We start from the raw sequence: 19093 nt of genomic DNA on the forward strand, positions 1-19093 counted from the left end.
TTTCTAACCCTAATCTTCTTAACGGATTTTGGAAGAAGAGCGACACTTTTGTCATTGATATTTTCATCACAAAACTGTTAACCCACATTGAATGTGTAAAACAAATTACCAATTGTGGTATAACTAATCTCGAAATTGCTTATTCCGGAGACAACAATTCAACCAAACCTGAGATGAAATAATTTCATATTTATTATATCTCAGGATTACTATACCTTATCTCGTAAACCAAACGACCCCCAAGAATTGAAGTTCAGTGTAAAAAATATTTATACGATCAGATCATTTATAAGGTAAGACAAGTAAATATCCATGATAACATAATTAACAATCTCAAGAAAATGGTAGTAACTGACACTTTATCACAACATAAATTACAAAGATAGTGTAATAGTTCTCACATTGGCAGTATATATAAGCCAATTAAAAAAGAAGTTGATAAAAGAGCACATGCATTATCACTTGAAGGTGCTGCAATTTGCAATACCTTTATCTACTGGACAGAAATAGATATTACAATTTTGGTATTGAAGCATCAAACAGTTGTGATGCATAACTGGAAAACAAAAGAAAAATGACAAACAAAAACAACATCCCAACCCCTACAGGCCTAACTAATGCATTACTTAATGACACAATAATTTCTCAGGACTTTGAATTTCAGACATATGCAATTTTTCTAAGTGGAAATAATTACATGGAATTCAACCTCCTCCAGAAGTACTTTTACAAAATTTTCTTATTACGCAAGAATGAGGAATAAATATGGTCGGAAACTCAAACTTGGAATCTTCTCCGAGTGGGATTCTTACTCAGGAGCATGATTTTCTAGCTTTTGTACACATTAGACTTGAGGAAAATCAGAACCTTCAGCACTATTAACTTAAAGTGATTTGTTACTCTATCATCACTTCATAAGATTTGCTCACAATAAGGGTAAATTGGAGCAGGAATGGCAGCATTAAGTATAAAAGAGGCTTCCAAGAACCGTCAAGGCCAAGAGATGCAGATGAGACCTGATCCAAGAACCGTCAAGGCCAAGAGATGCAGATGAGACCTGATGCTTAAGATGTTCAGACCTGACAAATTAATAAGAACGTATCAATGAAAAGTACATCAACTTTAACAAGAGATAAATTATCACACTTTCAAGCTGACAAATTCAAGTGAATCTGAACCAAGTATAAATTCATTTAGAGTACGAGATAGATGGCATTTGAAGTCTTATTTGTTTGTCAAACCTTTTCTCTTGATCCTCCAAAGTAGCTTTAATTTTTCTTTAGGACAACAGTGCTCAGGACAAACTATAAAATAGTTTTTTAAAATTTATTTATGAAGTAGTACATATTAAAAATGGTAAAACGCAATTCAATGGAAGTGGAGGCCTGGTGTATCTTCACTAATAAAATGATGCTTCATGATATTCTACATATCAGTCCTTCTTCCCTTATGCATCTATATAAACATATTAATTACCATTGGCCAGCGAAATTTTTGATCCCACACCAAGGTTTTTCAAAGAAGTTACTCTCTCCGTTTCTATTTGTTTTTCTGGTTTTGACTTGACAGTAGTTTAAGAAATTAACGAATACTTTTGAATCGGTCTTAAACCAAAGATATGTTGAATGTACAAAAATGCCCTAGAATCTTGTGGTCATAAACATGCCACGTGGAAAGTTAGAATTAAAGAATTGTCAAAAAAAAAGAGACATTTTTTTTAAAATGGACTAAAAAGGAAAGTAAGACAGACAAATTGAAACAGAGAAAGTAAATCTTTCTGTTTCTCTCAACGAACACATGCAAGATAATGATTTTCCACTTTGGTATAGCCAGAAATGTTTTGTGGAAAAAATATTCCAGTGTCCCATTACTCTGAATGTGGAACACTTTCCGCCAAAAGTGAGGCAAATGACGTCTCTTATGAGCATAAGTTCACTTTTCTTTACAAATATTCCAATTCTTACTCCAGCCACTTGCTTCAATCAACATTTAGCTATTGTTGCAACTTCTAATACTCAAAAATATCACCCAATCACAATCCTTATATTTTATACAACTACACATTTAACTCAACCCCAAATACTAGTTCATTAGGGGAGGATTGCCCAAAACAATATATGGAGACCACAACTCATTCCCTCAACCGATATGGGAGCTAACACTTCCCAACATGCTCAGGACTCAAGTAGTACATGGATTACGGAGGCACAACATTGAGAAACACAACAAGGATCGATGGGTCAGGCTCTCATACCATGTCAAGATATGGTCATTTGCCTAACTTAATCCCAGAGCTAGCTCATACAAAAAGGATTGTCAAAAGCCATATAAGGAGACCACAATTCATTCCACAGACAATGAGGAACTTAACAATGATAAATGTTTCCATCAAGAAATATGATGTGAAACTAAAAACTATTTTAGCTTCCAAATTTTATTTTACCCCTCATATCCATATCTGGAGAAGTTTAAACTTACTATTAATGGAAGCACAAAAAGAAACCAGCATACTATGAAACTGTAAATGAGAAAGGTAGATAGTCTTACTGATCTGGCCAGATGCTGCAGCAGGAAGTGCAGGAATTTTCACAGCTGCAATAGCAGAAAGTCGTAATAAAGATCAGCAGTTATGTAAGAAGATAAACTTTGGTCACTGGATATAATAAGAAGCAAGAGATCTGACATACTTTTATTGCATGAAGAAACTGGTAAGTGAGAGAGAGATGGCCAAGGGGCTGGAATGTTATCGTTTAAATCACAGACGAAGCTGATCCCCGAACTTTGGTCAAGTACAGCATCTGATGGTAGACTAGGCAAAAGACACCCAGAAACTACTCCCACAAGAAGAGCAAGAAAAAAACTAATTAATTAAAACTATCACAAAGAAACTGACATAGGCAAAATACATGATATAACAAACAAGGAACCTCATCCGAAGGAGGAAAATTAACATGTAGTAGTTTGACAGTTTGATGCATGTCGTACTATGACAAAAACAATGTTTTCCAAGACAAAATGTAGATTTCTTCTCTCAGGCATGAAACGACAGTATTGTAATTTCCAAACCTTACAGACACAAAGTCAGTGAGGACTACTTTACGTTCAAAAGTTGCCTCCTTTGTCCAATACATTGATCTTCAATAACACATCCAATGCAATATTAACTAATAATATTCTTTTAATCCATTATCTTGTAACTGAATATCTTAATTCTTAACCAATTTCTTTCCACATCCCGTAATTGAATTTCTGATACTTCAACATAAGTTATTTAGAGGAAGCAGGGGTGGGAGGTACTTCAAAATTATATTTCTTTTGATAGAACAGATGCTTCGAATTCTAGTGATAAATAAAGGACGGAAGAAAACATAGGGCATGGAGATGAATTAAAAAATATACAAGTAGGTAAATTACCTTCGGGTGCGACTGTTGTAGTCATTTGAAGAGAACCAGACAGGATGGATATGACAAAATAGAAATTCCAAGTTAGCTTGGTAGATCTGAAGGCAGCAAAATGCTTAAAAGTGGCATTTAAATAATAACTTACCTTGCACAGAAAAGTCCTTGAGGCTAATGTGACAAAGTTTGTATATATTTCTGCTCACATTGGCTTTCTGTAACTTGAGTCCAAGTGAAGCAGCGCAACCCAAAGCTTGCAAGTTGGTTACAAAACTCTGCCTTTGTAAGTGAGAGACATAGCTCTCAATGGTATTACAGCATGCTGTTTGGTTATTCATCCCATCTCCACAAGCCTTTGTAACATGGCTCGTACTAGAGAATACCAGAGGGCACACTGAAGGGGAGGAAAACAGATTGCTCATTTTATAACTATATTATACCCAAGATAGAATGAAAAAAAACAATACAAGAGATTCATCCTTTAGCAAGCATGAGTGCATGACAATTTTGGCAAGATGAGTAGCTAACTCAAGTGATCTCAAGGATAATCATATAAGTACAAATATGCTCGCTTGGGGTGACACTTGAAGGACAGGAAGAGATTAACTAAATGAACAGGTACTTGGCCAACCTGGTTTTGGATTAAAATGGAGTGGCTTAAACTAACTTAGAGACCATTCCAAGTAAGAAATGACAGGAAAGCAAAAAATCTGCCTTCCTTCTCCATTTTTTCCCCTTCAAACAGCCTGAAGGAAAATGAACATTTGACTAGGAAGTACACAGTCAGCGGCAACCGCTCTCTCTCTCCTAGAGCCCAAACTAATGAAGAACTATTCACCATTAATTACCAAAGAAAATTAATGATAAAATCTATAGTCGTTAATAGGAAAGTGTAATGCCATTGATTTATGACAAAAACCAATTCTAGACTGCATATTATAGACATCCTAAGAAGGTTATTTTCTTACAAAAAGCTCCCAACTAAATTGATAAAAACAGATGTCCACCATAGTCCCTCTTTGAAACCATGTCCAATCAATCAATCAACTATACCTCAACCCAAATTAGCCCGAGTGGCTACTTAATTATGTTTCCAATACACCACTTCACATGCGGGACTGATTCTTTTTCATGGTCCGATCATGTGGAAATTCTTTTTTCAATAATGGATGGTAAAGTTGTTGTCATGTGACCAGGAGGTCACGGGTTCAAGCCTTGAAAACAGCCTCTGGCAGAAATGCAAGGTAAGGCTGCGTACAATAGACCCTTGTGGTCGGACCCTTCCCCGGACCCTGCGCATAGCGGGAGCTTAAGTGCACCGGGCTGCCCTTTTAATAATGGATGGTAGTGAGACTCAAACCCAGGACCTCTGCCTGCTCTGGTACTATGATACTATGTTGAAGCGTGTGATCATCTCAACTAAAAGTTTAAGCTATTCGAGAGACACCCTTTTATTTACTAATTATGTTTCCAACACGTGAAAAATATGCCTATTCTCCTGTTAGCACATGAAATCATCATAGCAAAAGGTCAGTAGAAAATAGAGAAACCATCTCAAGCTACCTTCTCCTCATTATATCTTCTATGTGGGCTACTTGAACTGTGAGACATGATTTACTCAACTTATCCTATCCCATGCAATAGCAAACCCATTCTTGTGAATTTGTTAGACCTTAAGTCAGAAAACTTACTTGCATACTACCATTCTCCTATTTAAAGAAAATTTAAGTATCTCTCTTTGCCTTGGCATTCAAACTAAAAAATTTGTTGTTCCTATACAAATGCAAGTACATGCTTCCTCATATGGTCTTTTACATCATCAATGAAAAACTTAACATATATAATGAATAATGAATAAGCAATGAGCATAAGAAAAGGACTGGTATGTATTCCTCACCTTTATTATTTTTGCAATTAGATAGTCCTCTAAGAACATCTTTTGCACCATTAGGGTTAAGTTTACTTGCCAGCCAACGGTGTACAATACTTCTGCAATCATTAACCCTAGTCGAGTGGTCAGTCAGCACCTCAGCACCTTCCGTGCTCAGAAGATCATATGCTTGTAGTGCAAGTTTTTTAGCAGCTTCTGATATCGCATTTTGGCAAGTTTGCTCACAGCATTCATTCACAAGGTCAATCTTCCCGCAGGCAGCAAGTAGGCTAGATGAGTCCACTGTGGTTTCAAACTCATGAACATCTTTGACTGGGCAAGAACCTTCTGTCAGATTTGATGGGTGGAGAGAGCATATGTGCTGTAAAGTGTCATTGGCACCCTGGCTCACCAGAATTTGCTGAAAATCTGAAAGGCAATGCTTTGCAAGTGTGCCATTTAAAGCAAGCATATTTGTGAATTTACTAGACTGCCCAATAAGAATAACAAGAGTCGTTTCCAGTTGTGGGCAACACATGACATTAGCCAGATACTGTGCAAATGGAGCAACACAATCAATTGATGTCACACCCATCATTCTTTCCACAGCATCAAATTTCAGCGTACAGAGTCCTGAAGAGTATGAAAGGAAGAGTCACTGACTGAGCTGACAGCAAATCAAGATCTATCTGAGCTGTATTTAGTTTTTCAACTCTAAATTGCTCTAAAATTTGAAGTAGCCCCAGTTTTTAAAATTTTGATCTTGCTCAGGCCTAAGAGATTATCATAATTAAATACTGAACCAGACCCGATAATTTTGGTAAAGTGCTGTTTGTGAAAGGTGCCCACGGAGAAGGTGCCAGAAGAGGGAGAAAGGGCTGAGGAGAAGCAGTTGGGGGGATTTCAGGCAACAGAGCATCCTCCTTTCTGTCCATGTTTAAAGAACCCTTGAGAGAATTCACTGAACTGCAACTGGAGTCCTGGAGGTCTGGACAATCATAAATTCCATCAGAAATAAGAAATAGCATTGCTTCCTTTTAGGAGATGACCAACTAAAAACGCTTACAGCCAGCAAAGGCATATATACAGTTACATAAAGATCAAAGCTACAAGCACCATTGGGGCATGTGCTCCCATGCACTAAATGGAAAACAAGTTACCTGGCAACAAGAAACCACTAGAGTCTCAGATAATATAGTCACCCAAAGAAAACAGTGGTATGCAACTTAACATCCTCAATGTCTAATGAGATCTTGAAGATTCAGAGGAGTTGTATACCTGGAGAAACCAGTATTTCCAGAATTTCATTATTCACTTTGTGTCACTGTGTTGATTAAATCTTACTGTCCCACAACAGAAACTGCCTCACATTTCACTTCGTCAAAATTTAACCCATCAAACCATTCTATATTTGCTTTTAGCCACATTATATGCTCCCATTCTTTAAAGCTTTCCGCCATGGAATATAGGGGTTGAAATTCCTAGTTCTAAATAATCCCTTCCCTAATATTGTAGTGATTCACAAGTCTCCAATTGATTCAAATACAAAGAGCTGCAAGGGATTCTCGTCTTACTGAACTGGAAGCCTATGGAAGATTAGCATCATCCCAAAAGAAGCTCATCAATAATCAATTTGTGGGGTGTCACATACCCTGAAAACAACAACCAGAACAACTACTGACTGCTTCCCTACCCCCCAAGAATAGCTTGATGGACAATTTATCCAAAGGCAGCCCAACATCAATCCCCTCATAGTCCTGCACAATAGGAGCGGATTGAGTCGGCATTCATCTATGAAGAGTGGGCCCCGGATTGATTTTTGATAACCAACAAGTAATGTAGGCTTTGGTACATTTATAATAGTGAGATTAACGCTTAGAAACCTCAATGCAATGCAGAAACTTCATTGTCTGCAAAACGTCTGAAATATAACAACAGAGAATAGGATTTTTTTTATTTTTAATCATGTTTTTCCATGCCTCGTCACTCCTCAATTTCAATGCCAATTATCCGACAAAATGTTGGAACCATGAAATATCCACAAAAATTATCACAGTAGAATAACGATGATAGCATCCATGTCGGCCTACTTGAACTAAAGTTGATGGGCTTCAATGAGAAATCAAGAAGATGTTTATCGGGGAGGAAAAAGCCCGAAACTGACTCGAGAATTATAACAAAAAGTGGACTAAGTGCTACATATATTTCATGGTCCAAGTTGAGTCCAAGAGCCGAATGATTGGGCCACATGAAGGCCAAGAGGAGGGCCACATGGAGCCCAATAGGAGCATAAAAGTTTCCTAGTTTAAAGTCTCCTAGTTTTAAAATTTCCTAGTTTAAAAGTTTCCTAGTTTAAAATTTTCTAGTTTAAAAGTTTCATAGTTTAAAAGTTTCCTAATTTAAAAGTTTCCTGGTTATTATTTCCATAAAAGTAGGATTTGAATCCGTTCTATTTTGGATAGGTTTTCTATATATAGGGGTAGGTTTTACTATTTTAAAAAGGACATGATGATTAATATTATTTGAGAGGTTTCTCTTCTTTACACATTTGTATGTAGTGACTATGAATTTACCTTACAACCTTATAAGAGGTAAGATTAATTCTTAACTTGATATCTTTGGTTTTTATTCATAAATTAAAAAAGGTGACAGGTCTTATACTAATTGTTGTCTCTAATTTCTTCGAAATAGGAGTCTAGATCGCTTTTGATCTAAGTTCTTGAATTGACTCTATTAGTATCATAATTAGTTTTAATTCACTAATTTTGAATACTAAGATCAATTAGAGTTCTTAGCAATTTTCTTGAAATTTGGGGATTTAATTCTTGAATTTCACATATATTTCAATTTCTGTTTTAATCTATATAATTTCTCTGCCGCATTATTTTCTTGTTTATTCAGGCAACCCGATTCTTATCAAACGAGTAAAAAGAAATAAGAACACCGAGCTTTTCTACATGAAACTCCCTTCTGGAGTAAGGAAAAAACAGGGATCGAGACGAGCAAAATAATATAATTATAGTGAGATGTGAAACACTGAACACTCTAGTATCACAAAGACCTCGAAGATGTAACAACAAAAAGAAATGCACTTGTATCCTAACCTGGATCCGTATCCCCATATCTTAAAATTTAGATCATGAAGGATCCATCCTCTAAATCCACACTCATATCAGATAACCACACCCGAGTCCAAGCAACTTAGACTTGATTCACTTATCACGGAAAAAAAAGAGTCGGTAAACTTAATTCATCTAAAGAACATGAATTTTATTTTCTTAGTTCATGAATTAGGAAGATTAATGTATTTGTTTGGAAGATGCATATACTCACTTATGACTTTGATCATCATACATAAATGATAATTATGTATGATAGCCTAAAAACATTGTTGTAGATCACCTAAGATATTTGATCAGCTGAAAAAAGAAAACTAGCTGCTTTGAAATATTAACGAAGGAGCTGAAGACATTGTTCATTCAATGACAAATCCGCAGATTTGCATTCAAATTGAAAATATATAAAAAGGAATTTAAACTCCAGCGTATCAACTCAAACCCTCGAGCAGACCTAAAGAAGTGCAGTTGCTAGAATCCATACATCTTCCAGCCCTTTTTACAGAAAAAACACCCATAGCAGCAAGACAACAATTCCCTCTACTGAACAGTCCCAATTTCACATAACCCGAATGAAAACTGTATTTTTAGCTCCAACTAATAGCATTTTGTTACAACATTAAACAGAAATTACCCAACACCCACATAAATTTAAAAAAATTAGCCATAGAAATTACAATAGCTATATTTTGAGCAATAATAATTACAATAGCTACAAATTAAGCAATAAATCAAGTGAAAGAACTTGCAAGAATACTTACAAAGAAGCAGGAGAAGGTAAAGCTTGAAACTTAGAGACAGCCCGCCTCTCATCCTTGCCAGTCCAAATAGAAGGAAATAGATTAAAGAAAACCCCAAATGAAGTAGAAATAGAAAGAGAGGAGAAAGTGTGCAAGTGTTTGATGGTTGTTAGTTGTTAATTAATGTGAAGAAAGAGTATAGTAGTGGAAGAGTGAAGAGTTGGGGGCAGCCATGAATGAGGTTTGCTTAGTTGTGTGGGGACAAAAGGCAATAATAGCTGGACAAATGACCCTACTTGTATTTTATTTCATAGCGTAAACAAACAAACTTTCTGTGTGAAAACTGAGATATTAACATGGAGGAGCATTAAAATCATTCAACCGCCTTTCTTTTTCTCCATTACTCACTCTATCCTACATAGTATTTTATTTTATTTTATCTTATCTTATCGGTCACACTTCTTAAAAGTATGTAGTTAAATAGTACTCTCGTCATTTTAAAATAAGTAAATTATCAAGTCAATGTATATTTATCAAGAAAAAATATTTAAAATATAAATTGAACATCATTTTTCACTTTTGTTATTTTAGTTATTTTTAAACTATTCTTGAAAATAAAAATAATTTAAAGTAAAATCACAGCAATTAACTCTCTTGAAATTATCATCTAAATATATAAATAAAGGGCAAAAATGAAAGAAATTTCCAACAATTCTCTTGAATTTTGAATAGGAACAATTTCAAATATATACCATAAACTAATTAATTTACAACAAATATAGTCATGTTTTATTTACATGAAAAATAGTCAAAATCATAGGAAATATACAGTAACTATGCAATATAGCTTGCCAAAGTCATAGAAAGTATACACTGATTATACAATATAGATTATTTATACATAAGTTATATAATGAATATACATTATGATACATTCTATACACCAAATATACATAAATATACACCGAATGGCTATTTTTTTGTAATTACTTCGGCCGAGCGGCCCCGTACTCTAATTATCCCTTTTAAATGTGGAAAAATTACTTTGGTGAACACTTTTTAATAAATAATTATCGATTCTAGCGATATTTTTTATCTATTATCATCTATAGCAATACTATGATAAATCTGTTATATATTAAAAATGAATTATGTATGTAATTTAAATGCATTATAATTGTTTTAAAATATATTATGTTTATTCGGTAAGAAATTGACACAAAGTATTATAAATGTATTAATGTGTGCGATAAATATAATATGTGCTTTATATATAATTTCGGTAATACATATTAAAATTGTATTATAAATATATTATAGATGTTCAATAAAAAAATATTATTAATATAAATGATAAATATTTTCTTAATATAGTATATTTATTTAAATCTCCCTTTAAATATTAAAAGAAAGGCCCCGCAATATACTTAAAAAAGGGAGGGAGTAATATTCCTTGGGTCACGTGCTAGTCACGCGACTTCCACTAATCATATTTTTTCTCTCTGGATTTTGTGGTCTGGGCTGTGAGCTATTATGGTAGGGACACGTGGCACCATGATTTCCTGATTAATTACTGTTTAAGTGTAATCTGGTACTCCAATATATATGCACATACTGACTTGTAATGTTTTCTATTTTAAAGTCAATTTAATTAATTTTCATAACTAAATTAAATTAATTAAATATTTTATAATAATATTTAGATATTTAAAAAATATATAAAAATATTATAAGTTGTAATTTTTCAAGGTGGATGCGCGAACACGCGCACGCTCGTCGAGCGGACTAAATAAAAAACTTAGTACATGAACGGCTATAAACTCAAACGTATATTGACTAAAGGCATTTAACAATTCTGAATCTTCCCCCAACACTTTCTTTTTGATGAATTCGCGCGCACTACAATTATTCCTATCAATTAAATCTTCTACTACGTTAAAACTCATATAATAAAATATATATATCTAAATATTAGTTAAAATATAAAAAACAAGTTTAATAAATAATATTTAACATTAATTATGTCATCTCATATATCTCATCTTCACTCTCTCTCATACATCTCTTCTTCACTCTCATTCAGGGAGGCTCATCCCACCATTCCAAAATATTTATTTAGATAGTATTCAAAATATTTATTTAGATTATTTAAATATTTTTAAAATAATATCTACACAACTTGTCTTTATTGATGTCACTATTGAAATTCTGTTTCTATTAGCTATAAATTTTCCCGCAACAAAGGAAGTGATCCAACTACTTTAGTTGTGAAATTTAACACACTAAATTATAGGGGTGATTCATAACTCATGAGAATGACCTCCATGAGCAAAATTTCGATTGTCTACTGGGCACATAGGCATAAATGATTATTATTTTTTATTAGGGAGACATTTGCAATATTTTAATAAAATCATAGATAATGAACATGTTTGATAGTCAAAAGTCATGTTTTATTGGCAAAAATTGCATGTGTTATTCAAATATTTATGATGACCAGACAAGACTCATTACTATTCATTCTGCTTAGCGTGTTAACTTGATCACAAATTATGATGTATTTGATGAATTTTTTTCGTATTTTTGATTCTTCACACATTTTTTCCGCCAAATTATAAAGAATCATTCTTATGATTCACAAAATAATATTTTGGACCTTTAAATTAAATGTGGATTTCATATTATTGTTGAAAAATACAACTTAATTTAATCATGATTAATTAATCAATTCCTTTTTACGAGAAAATAAAGTTAATCGATACAACTAAAACTCAAGTCCAATAGGCAATACATTAAAATGTCTTTGTTCGTTGTAATTTATTGAATGTCTTCAGCTTCTGCCTCATAGGCAAACTAGCTTATGTGCAAAAATACAATCAAAATATATGTCCGGTGAAAGACAAAAATTTTGTCAAATATTTTTTGTTAAATTAAAGTCATTTCTTAAATTTAGTGCACCGAACTGATAAAAAAAAGTCATTTCTTAAATATTTTGTCAAGAGAAAACAAAAATCCAAGACCATCCCTTGTGATATCTTATTTCTATACTTTATACAAATTATGGGACATAATTTAAAGAGTTCTCAAAACGGCCATATGGTACAAATTGTCCGATTTGAGGGCACGGGTTACATGATTTGCATGATAAATCAAGGCCTAACTATATGGTAGCATATTAGTTAGCAATTAGAAATCGAAGTCTTTTTCATTATAGTATACTATTGACTTCAATTTAGAGTTTAGATACTCAGTAGGAACGCATGATGTAATGAGTCTTGAAAATGACACGGAGGAAAAATAAATTAAATAGTAAATGTTATAGGTACATCGTATTATGGATATTTATACACAAGCTTTTTGAATAATTTTACAATCAAGCATGCAATTTGTAAGTAGCACAATTTCAGTAAATTTGCAATCAAACAAACATCTTACAAGTAGTTTAAGCAGACAGTTTGCCAACAACACCTGAAAAGTATTGCAATAACTTTTTCAAACTTGCAATCAAGCAGACAACTTGCAAGTAGTTCAAACAGACAATTAGTCAAAAAGCCTCACAATGCTTTTTTTTCTTTTATAAATAGGAAGCCAATTCAATTCAGGTGTACATAAATTTGAAGAGAAATTAAATTTTACTCTCTCACACACACCTTCTTTGACTATATCTCTTATGTCTTAATATCTTATTATTATTTTATAACTGTAAGATTTTTATTATGGTCTCTAGAAAGGGTTCAAAGTAGGTCGGTCCATATACATAGAAGTGCAGTGGGTTCCTTTATGACCCAAACAAGAGTCTTCACTTTTCATGGGCCTTTTACAAGAGCCCACATAAATATTTTTAGGTTGATTTCAATTTTGAGCCTTGAACTCAACCCAGTTCGAACTCAAACCTAGTTCCACAAATTTTGTATATTACTTTGTTCATGTGTTTTCAACGAATTCCAACCACATCCAATCAAAAATAAACTGGTAAGAATTTTCAAAATTCTATTTGAAACTTCAAAATGATTCTTTAATGGTGATTTCTCAATTATTCTCCAAATCAGAGGTCATTAATTAAAGGAGGTTCAATAGAAAAACTTTTTTTTTTAACATAGTGATCGAGAATCGAATTCTCATCAAAAATTAAGATAGTCAATCAACCGAGCTGGTATAAATCCCCAAAGCAATATCACAATTATTATTAGATTCATCCCCAAAAAATTAAAAAATTCACTATCTCAAACAAATACCTTGATGGTGAAATCTCATGTACCCAACTTTGTGGTCAACTTTTTTTTCTTCTCTTAATACGTTACGTGTCACATGCCTCCAGCAAATGAATAAATGAAGTGCATTGTCACTTATATACTACAGTAGAAAATTTTATCTTTTACAATAAAGAAACTCCAGTACTTTCTCAACCATATTATCAAGGACATGCCAAGTTTTGAATTTATCTTTTGGCTCTTGCATTAATTCAGAGAAAAATTGTGATGGAAATTAAATTGCTCATCCATTCATAGTAATAATGGATAGTGGGAGCACCACCTAATGTGATGATCATAAAGTGGTAAGTATCATTTCATTTTTAATCAAAAGATTAAACTTTAAATATGAAATCGTCTTTGATAATCTTAGATCGAGAGCATTTTATTCTAAATAATATTTTTTGGCGCAAATCCAAATTAATGGACCAAAAAATGAGTACCAAACACAGTGTAGGAAATTATTATTTTTTTAAAAAAAAAGGATAGTGGGGTTTGAATGCACCAGCTTCACCAAAATGGACGATTCCTCCATCTGCTGCCATATCCACCACAATCGTAACTACCACTATTAGCACTATTTGATCTTATTTTTAAACATCCACTAACATTATTGTATAGTGTTAATTGCTATATATAATTTAATCAATTGATTGTCTTTTTTTTCTTTATATACGTATTTATACCAACGTTCGTTTACTGTAATGCAGTTCAAGTTCATCTATGTCAAAAATTATTTCCAAACTATACGAAATGATACACTTTTGGTACCTTTTTGTGAATAATTGAGATCATATCTGTCTTCATCGTTACAAAATGTCATACATTTATCCTTATTTTTCAATTAAGATATAAATTGACGCCACATGTAAATTTTATATATGTTCTACCTCGACTATAATGGAGGGTAAAAGTGTATCATTTCGTATAATCAAGGGGTGATGTTAGGCCTTTCCCTTTTAAATATATTGTTATTAAGTTTTTGTTATGTTTTTATCTTAACTTAGTCAGATGAGTATATGATTTTTTTATATTCATTTCGATTCATATCGAAGAACGAACTTCTTCATCTGCTATTAATATTCTCTCCCACTAGGGTGGCCGGTGATGAAGCAACCCCTACCCATTTTTATCTTATTTCAATATAATATATGTTTAGGTGAGCATATTTCGAGGAATTCAATGTTTAATCACTCATTATAATTCAATTATTTTTACACCTATCATTAACAAATTGGAGCTTTGAAGTGAAGATAATTTTTTTTTATATAACTTATTGATTACAAATTCATATTATGGCTTACTAATACTTGCATCAGAATATACTAATGGCGTATATCTCATATTCTTTTAGATCACGTGAACACGAAGATACTTTAGAGAAAAAGGTACAATTTAAAAATTATATTGCCAAATAGACAAGAAGTTAAAATCTTATCAATGATTCTCATTGGTTTGAAATTAATATAGGAAATATTTATCTTGAGAAGTGGGTCCCAACTGATATGAAAAAATTCACTCTTTTGCGTTGTTGACAGAATAGAAAGGAAGAAAAAAACCAGTGGCTCACAGAACTCATGAGCCCATTGAATTGACTCGTGTCCCCTTCTATAAAAAGGTTTAGCAAGAGGGCATCTTTTCACTTCTTTTTTTTCTTTCTTTTCTTTCTCCATTTGTATTCAAAAATTATAATATTAAGATTATCAGAATAATATTTTATTTATAAATTTAAAAGTTATTGAATTTTACTATAAGATCTCGTATTTTATTTTTTTATATATACTGTATTTTTTATATATATTCTTGTATTTTTCTGTGTATTAAAAATAATTTAACAATATCTCTATTTATAATAATAAAAAATTAAATTAAACTAGAATTAAAAAATTTATTTTTATATAAACTATGACAAACAAATTCTAAGTAGACATGAATTAAATAAATAGAAAATAACAAATTCTAAATAAATTAGGATTCCTACTCCAACTTTAAATTATTATTCCAACATAAATTGAATTCTATTATCATTTCAATAATGTACAAAAAACATATAAAATAAAATCAAGGACCAGACGAGAAAATATTTAAATATGAAATTCTATAGTGGTTTCGTATTTATTTTTAAAAAAATATCCTCTACCTTATTTATGAATTTTAAATATTGCATTTGTTTGTTAACTAAATTCTTGTTTTGTATATATGACGTAGTTAGAATCCCTATCTATCATCTTCTCTAAAAAGTAATTGGATCCCAATATTCTGGGCTTTGGATTTGGAACCCCCCCACATTAAATGTCTCTATTACTCGTTTCTTATCTTGATTTAAGATACTCCAGCCTCTAAAAATATTTTAAAAATTAAATTATATATTTGTGGATTCAATTTTCACGATTCTTATGTCCTTCTGACCTTCTTTCTTTTATTTTTTTAATTAAGAAAATCTTCTCCAATCTTCTTATGATGTGGGAAATGCCTATATAGGATTTTCAATATATGTTTGTCTAAAAAAACCTAGAAATTTTTGCCATGTTAAAGCTTCAAATGCTTTGTACATGTCTAATCATAATACAGTAAATATAATCTTGGTTTTCTTTGAGTCTAAACTCTAAACTACTTTCACAATATTATTTGATAAAACATCAAATAATCAAGCAATTTGTTTCATAAACATGTCTTGCTTGGTAAGAAGGTTCACTTGTACATGTTAAACTCTGTAATTCTTTCATTTTGTTCTCGGACTTGTTTGATTTGAAGACAAGTTATGTTGTAATTAATTATATGTTGAAATAAGTTATTAATTATTTACTTTGTTGTCTTAAAAATAGCATGCATGACATAGTTTTAAGAAGAACTTGTTTGTTCACAAAAATACTCTTCACCTTATTAATCAATAAAAAAAGATTTGACAGATATCAGGGGTATTTTTGTCAGGGGTTGATTTAGGCTTATAGGAAGGGTGTCACACCACTACCTGGTCTCGATTAAAAATCTGTATATACATGTATAGTTGTATATATATTTATAAAGAAAGTATAAATATTAAACGCGGCACCCTTAGAATTAATGAGACTTATGGTGTTAGTGATTAAAACTTAGATTTATCATTATAGAGATGCAAGTTCGAACCTTGCAATAGAATGTATTTTCTTAAAACTTTTTTTTATCTGGCAAAACATCAGCAGAGCTATTATTACACTCTCTGATTAGTTTTGTATATGTTGACCATCAATCTGGCTATCACAAATTTTTTTTATTCGAACTGGAGGCCTAATATGATCAAGAAGTTCAGAGCTAGAGTCGGAGTCAACTAATTTTCCTTACGTAAATGAAATTTGTTTCTATAATATCTTGAACTTATTGAATATGAATAAAAAAAACTCAAAGATAAAAATTAAAAGAGTAGCATTCCAGGCATGGGAAAATTACATCAAATGTTAAAAAATTCAAGTGTTCCCTCCAAAAGACTTGGAATCTTGAGCCAACATCTAAACCAAATGATGAGGACGTTCTAACTTCTACCTATGTATACTAGTAGATTATAATTTAAGTAGATTAAGGCCTTTTAATATATAGGTGATCACAAACATTTGACAAGTGATAGCAGGTTAATAAATTTCATTTTGTAAATATCGATCCTTTTTATTTATCAATTTCAATTAACTATTATTGCAAATTATAAAAAATGTACGAGTCTTTCTTCCTTCTCGGTAGTAAAAAAATTTCATCAAACTTATTGTGAGAAAAATAGTTTAATAATAATAATAATAAATGCTTAGTATAATCTTATAAATGACATATGAGAATAGTAAAATATATGCCGACCTTATATCTTTTTTATAAAAAAAATATATTTTCAATGGACATTACTTTTGAAATAATTGCTGATATATAATTGAATAGTACCATAGACGATTGCAACAACTTTGTGGGACTACTGAATGTACTAGTTTTATCCAGACACTATTTAGTGGGACTATATTCTTTGCACTCAAAATTTCACCATTATTGATATCTGAAAATGACAAGAACATTTTGCTAAAATCCACCATAGTAAAAGTACATTCTCATAAAATAGATGAAAATATAGTAATAAAAAGTAATAAGAAAAAACAAAATGATTAAACTTAGACTCAATAGGAACTAGTTGACTCACTGAGTGTGTATTCATTCAACCTGAATCATTGCCCAAGACCAAAAATTTATCTAGCAAAATAATTAATTATCATCAATTGCCTCTTTCATTCGCTAAAATAGTTATAAAAATTTTTAATCTAAAAAAAGATGGCTAGTTCATTTGATGAACTCAACCATCAAATCCGGTCTGACTCCATACAGCATCTCGAACCCGACTCAAATCCCGACCTTTTAATGTACGGCCCACGCCTTCGAACACTGAGTGAGCGTTGGAGTTCCGGCTTCGAGCGATGTATTCATGCGGTGGAACCATCTCCGAGTCGTGATCGTCGACACCATCGTCCGAGTCGTGCAATGACTCGACCGAGTTAACTCGGTATATCTTGGACCAATCAGGGACATTCACTGGCGCTGACGTGGCCATGTGTGCCACACGTGGGGATGGCGCGTCTTGTCCGCGAAACTGGTGCAAGATCCGAGGAGATGCCGTTTTACCTGAATCATCAAACGCCAATGACAAGCCACCAACCTGGCGGCCGCGGCGGCTGTGGTGGTCGGATTGCTGGACCGGTGGCTGCTTGTGGTTCACATACCCACCGAAGTTTACGTTATTACTCTCATCGGCGGCGTGTGGATTCCACTCTCCCCTTGAACTGTGATCATCCCCGTTGACCATGTCATCAACCGTTGACCAGATATCATCTTCTCCAAGTTCTGAGGAACCGTTGACTGTTGCACTTCCATTTCTATAGCTGGGGTAGTTTCCTAATAACATTTCACTGCGACTAGTGGCCAGTTTCCGACCCTTGGCCATTTATCATCACCTTTTTTTATTTCCCGGTGACAGGAAAGAAAGAATTCTATGTATAAACCAAATGATATGTTGTTTTTTTCTTATACTACTATGGGTTACCGGAATCTTGATTTTCCGGCGACCCAAATAAGATTTTTAAATATTTTTTTTTATAAAAAAAATAGATGTGAATGTATTTTTGTGATTTAATGCTATAGCTCCATGGTGGGGGAAAAAAGGGCTATAATTAACGGAGACATAACTTGGAAGGGAGGAAGAGTATATATAATAGATATGATTGGGAGATTGGTTTGCATTTCATGTGAATGTGGAGTTCATTTTGTCTGCATTTCATCAAAGAATTAATAACGACAAAAAGTATGGCGAGAATTTATGATGAGCACGAAACTTTAAACCAAAAAAAAAGAATATACGAATTTTAATTTTTTTTACCTAATCAATTTTAATATGTGATAGGAGGTTAGACTATTTTTTTTTCATCTTTATGTAACGATGTTTGAACAATTTCCGCAGAGTAAAAAGTTTTTGTATAATTTGCTTCGGATTTTGATATAGCTATTCACAATTAATTAATAAGGGGATAATATTGCGCGTTAATTTATCTATGTACTTATCCTATTTATATCTATGAATTTCTTTATCAATTTCATTATCATCATATTCTTATTCTCCCGTTAAGAGTAAAACCTTATTTGTTAAAATTGTAGAAATGCGACTAACGCTCCAGTAGTGAATGAAAACTTATTACTTTTTGTGTGGTTAATTAGTTG

General features: G+C 32.5%; 2 protein-coding genes across 5 annotated transcripts; both read right to left on the reverse strand.

Moving 5' to 3' along the window:
* Window positions 1-404: 404 nt before the first annotated feature.
* Window positions 405-9500, reverse strand: LOC129873185 (uncharacterized GPI-anchored protein At1g61900). Of its 4 annotated transcripts, none has more exons than XM_055948228.1 (9): window positions 9147-9500; window positions 6078-6257; window positions 5297-5902; window positions 3548-3793; window positions 3415-3426; window positions 2688-2831; window positions 2548-2592; window positions 1058-1079; window positions 405-1016 (listed from the first exon to the last, which is right to left on the reverse strand). In XM_055948228.1, the coding sequence occupies exons 1-9, from the start codon at window positions 9196-9198 to the stop codon at window positions 962-964; spliced, it is 1362 nt and encodes a 453-aa protein (XP_055804203.1). In that variant the 5' UTR covers window positions 9199-9500; the 3' UTR covers window positions 405-961. The 4 variants fall into 4 exon arrangements, with proteins under 4 accessions (XP_055804203.1, XP_055804205.1, XP_055804202.1 ...); XM_055948230.1 differs by adding an exon at window positions 6548-7026 and having other exon boundaries at window positions 405-1079; window positions 9147-9233; XM_055948227.1 differs by having other exon boundaries at window positions 405-1079; window positions 9147-9499.
* A 7925-nt stretch (window positions 9501-17425) lies between these two features.
* LOC129873115 (protein S40-5-like) lies at window positions 17426-18550 on the reverse strand. The gene has a single exon (XM_055948129.1). The coding sequence runs from the start codon at window positions 18321-18323 to the stop codon at window positions 17679-17681; it is 645 nt and encodes a 214-aa protein (XP_055804104.1). The 5' UTR covers window positions 18324-18550; the 3' UTR covers window positions 17426-17678.
* Between the last annotated feature and the right edge of the window lie 543 nt (window positions 18551-19093).

This window comes from Solanum dulcamara, chromosome 11, assembly GCF_947179165.1.
Source record: "Solanum dulcamara chromosome 11, daSolDulc1.2, whole genome shotgun sequence".
NCBI lineage: Eukaryota > Viridiplantae > Streptophyta > Magnoliopsida > Solanales > Solanaceae > Solanum > Solanum dulcamara.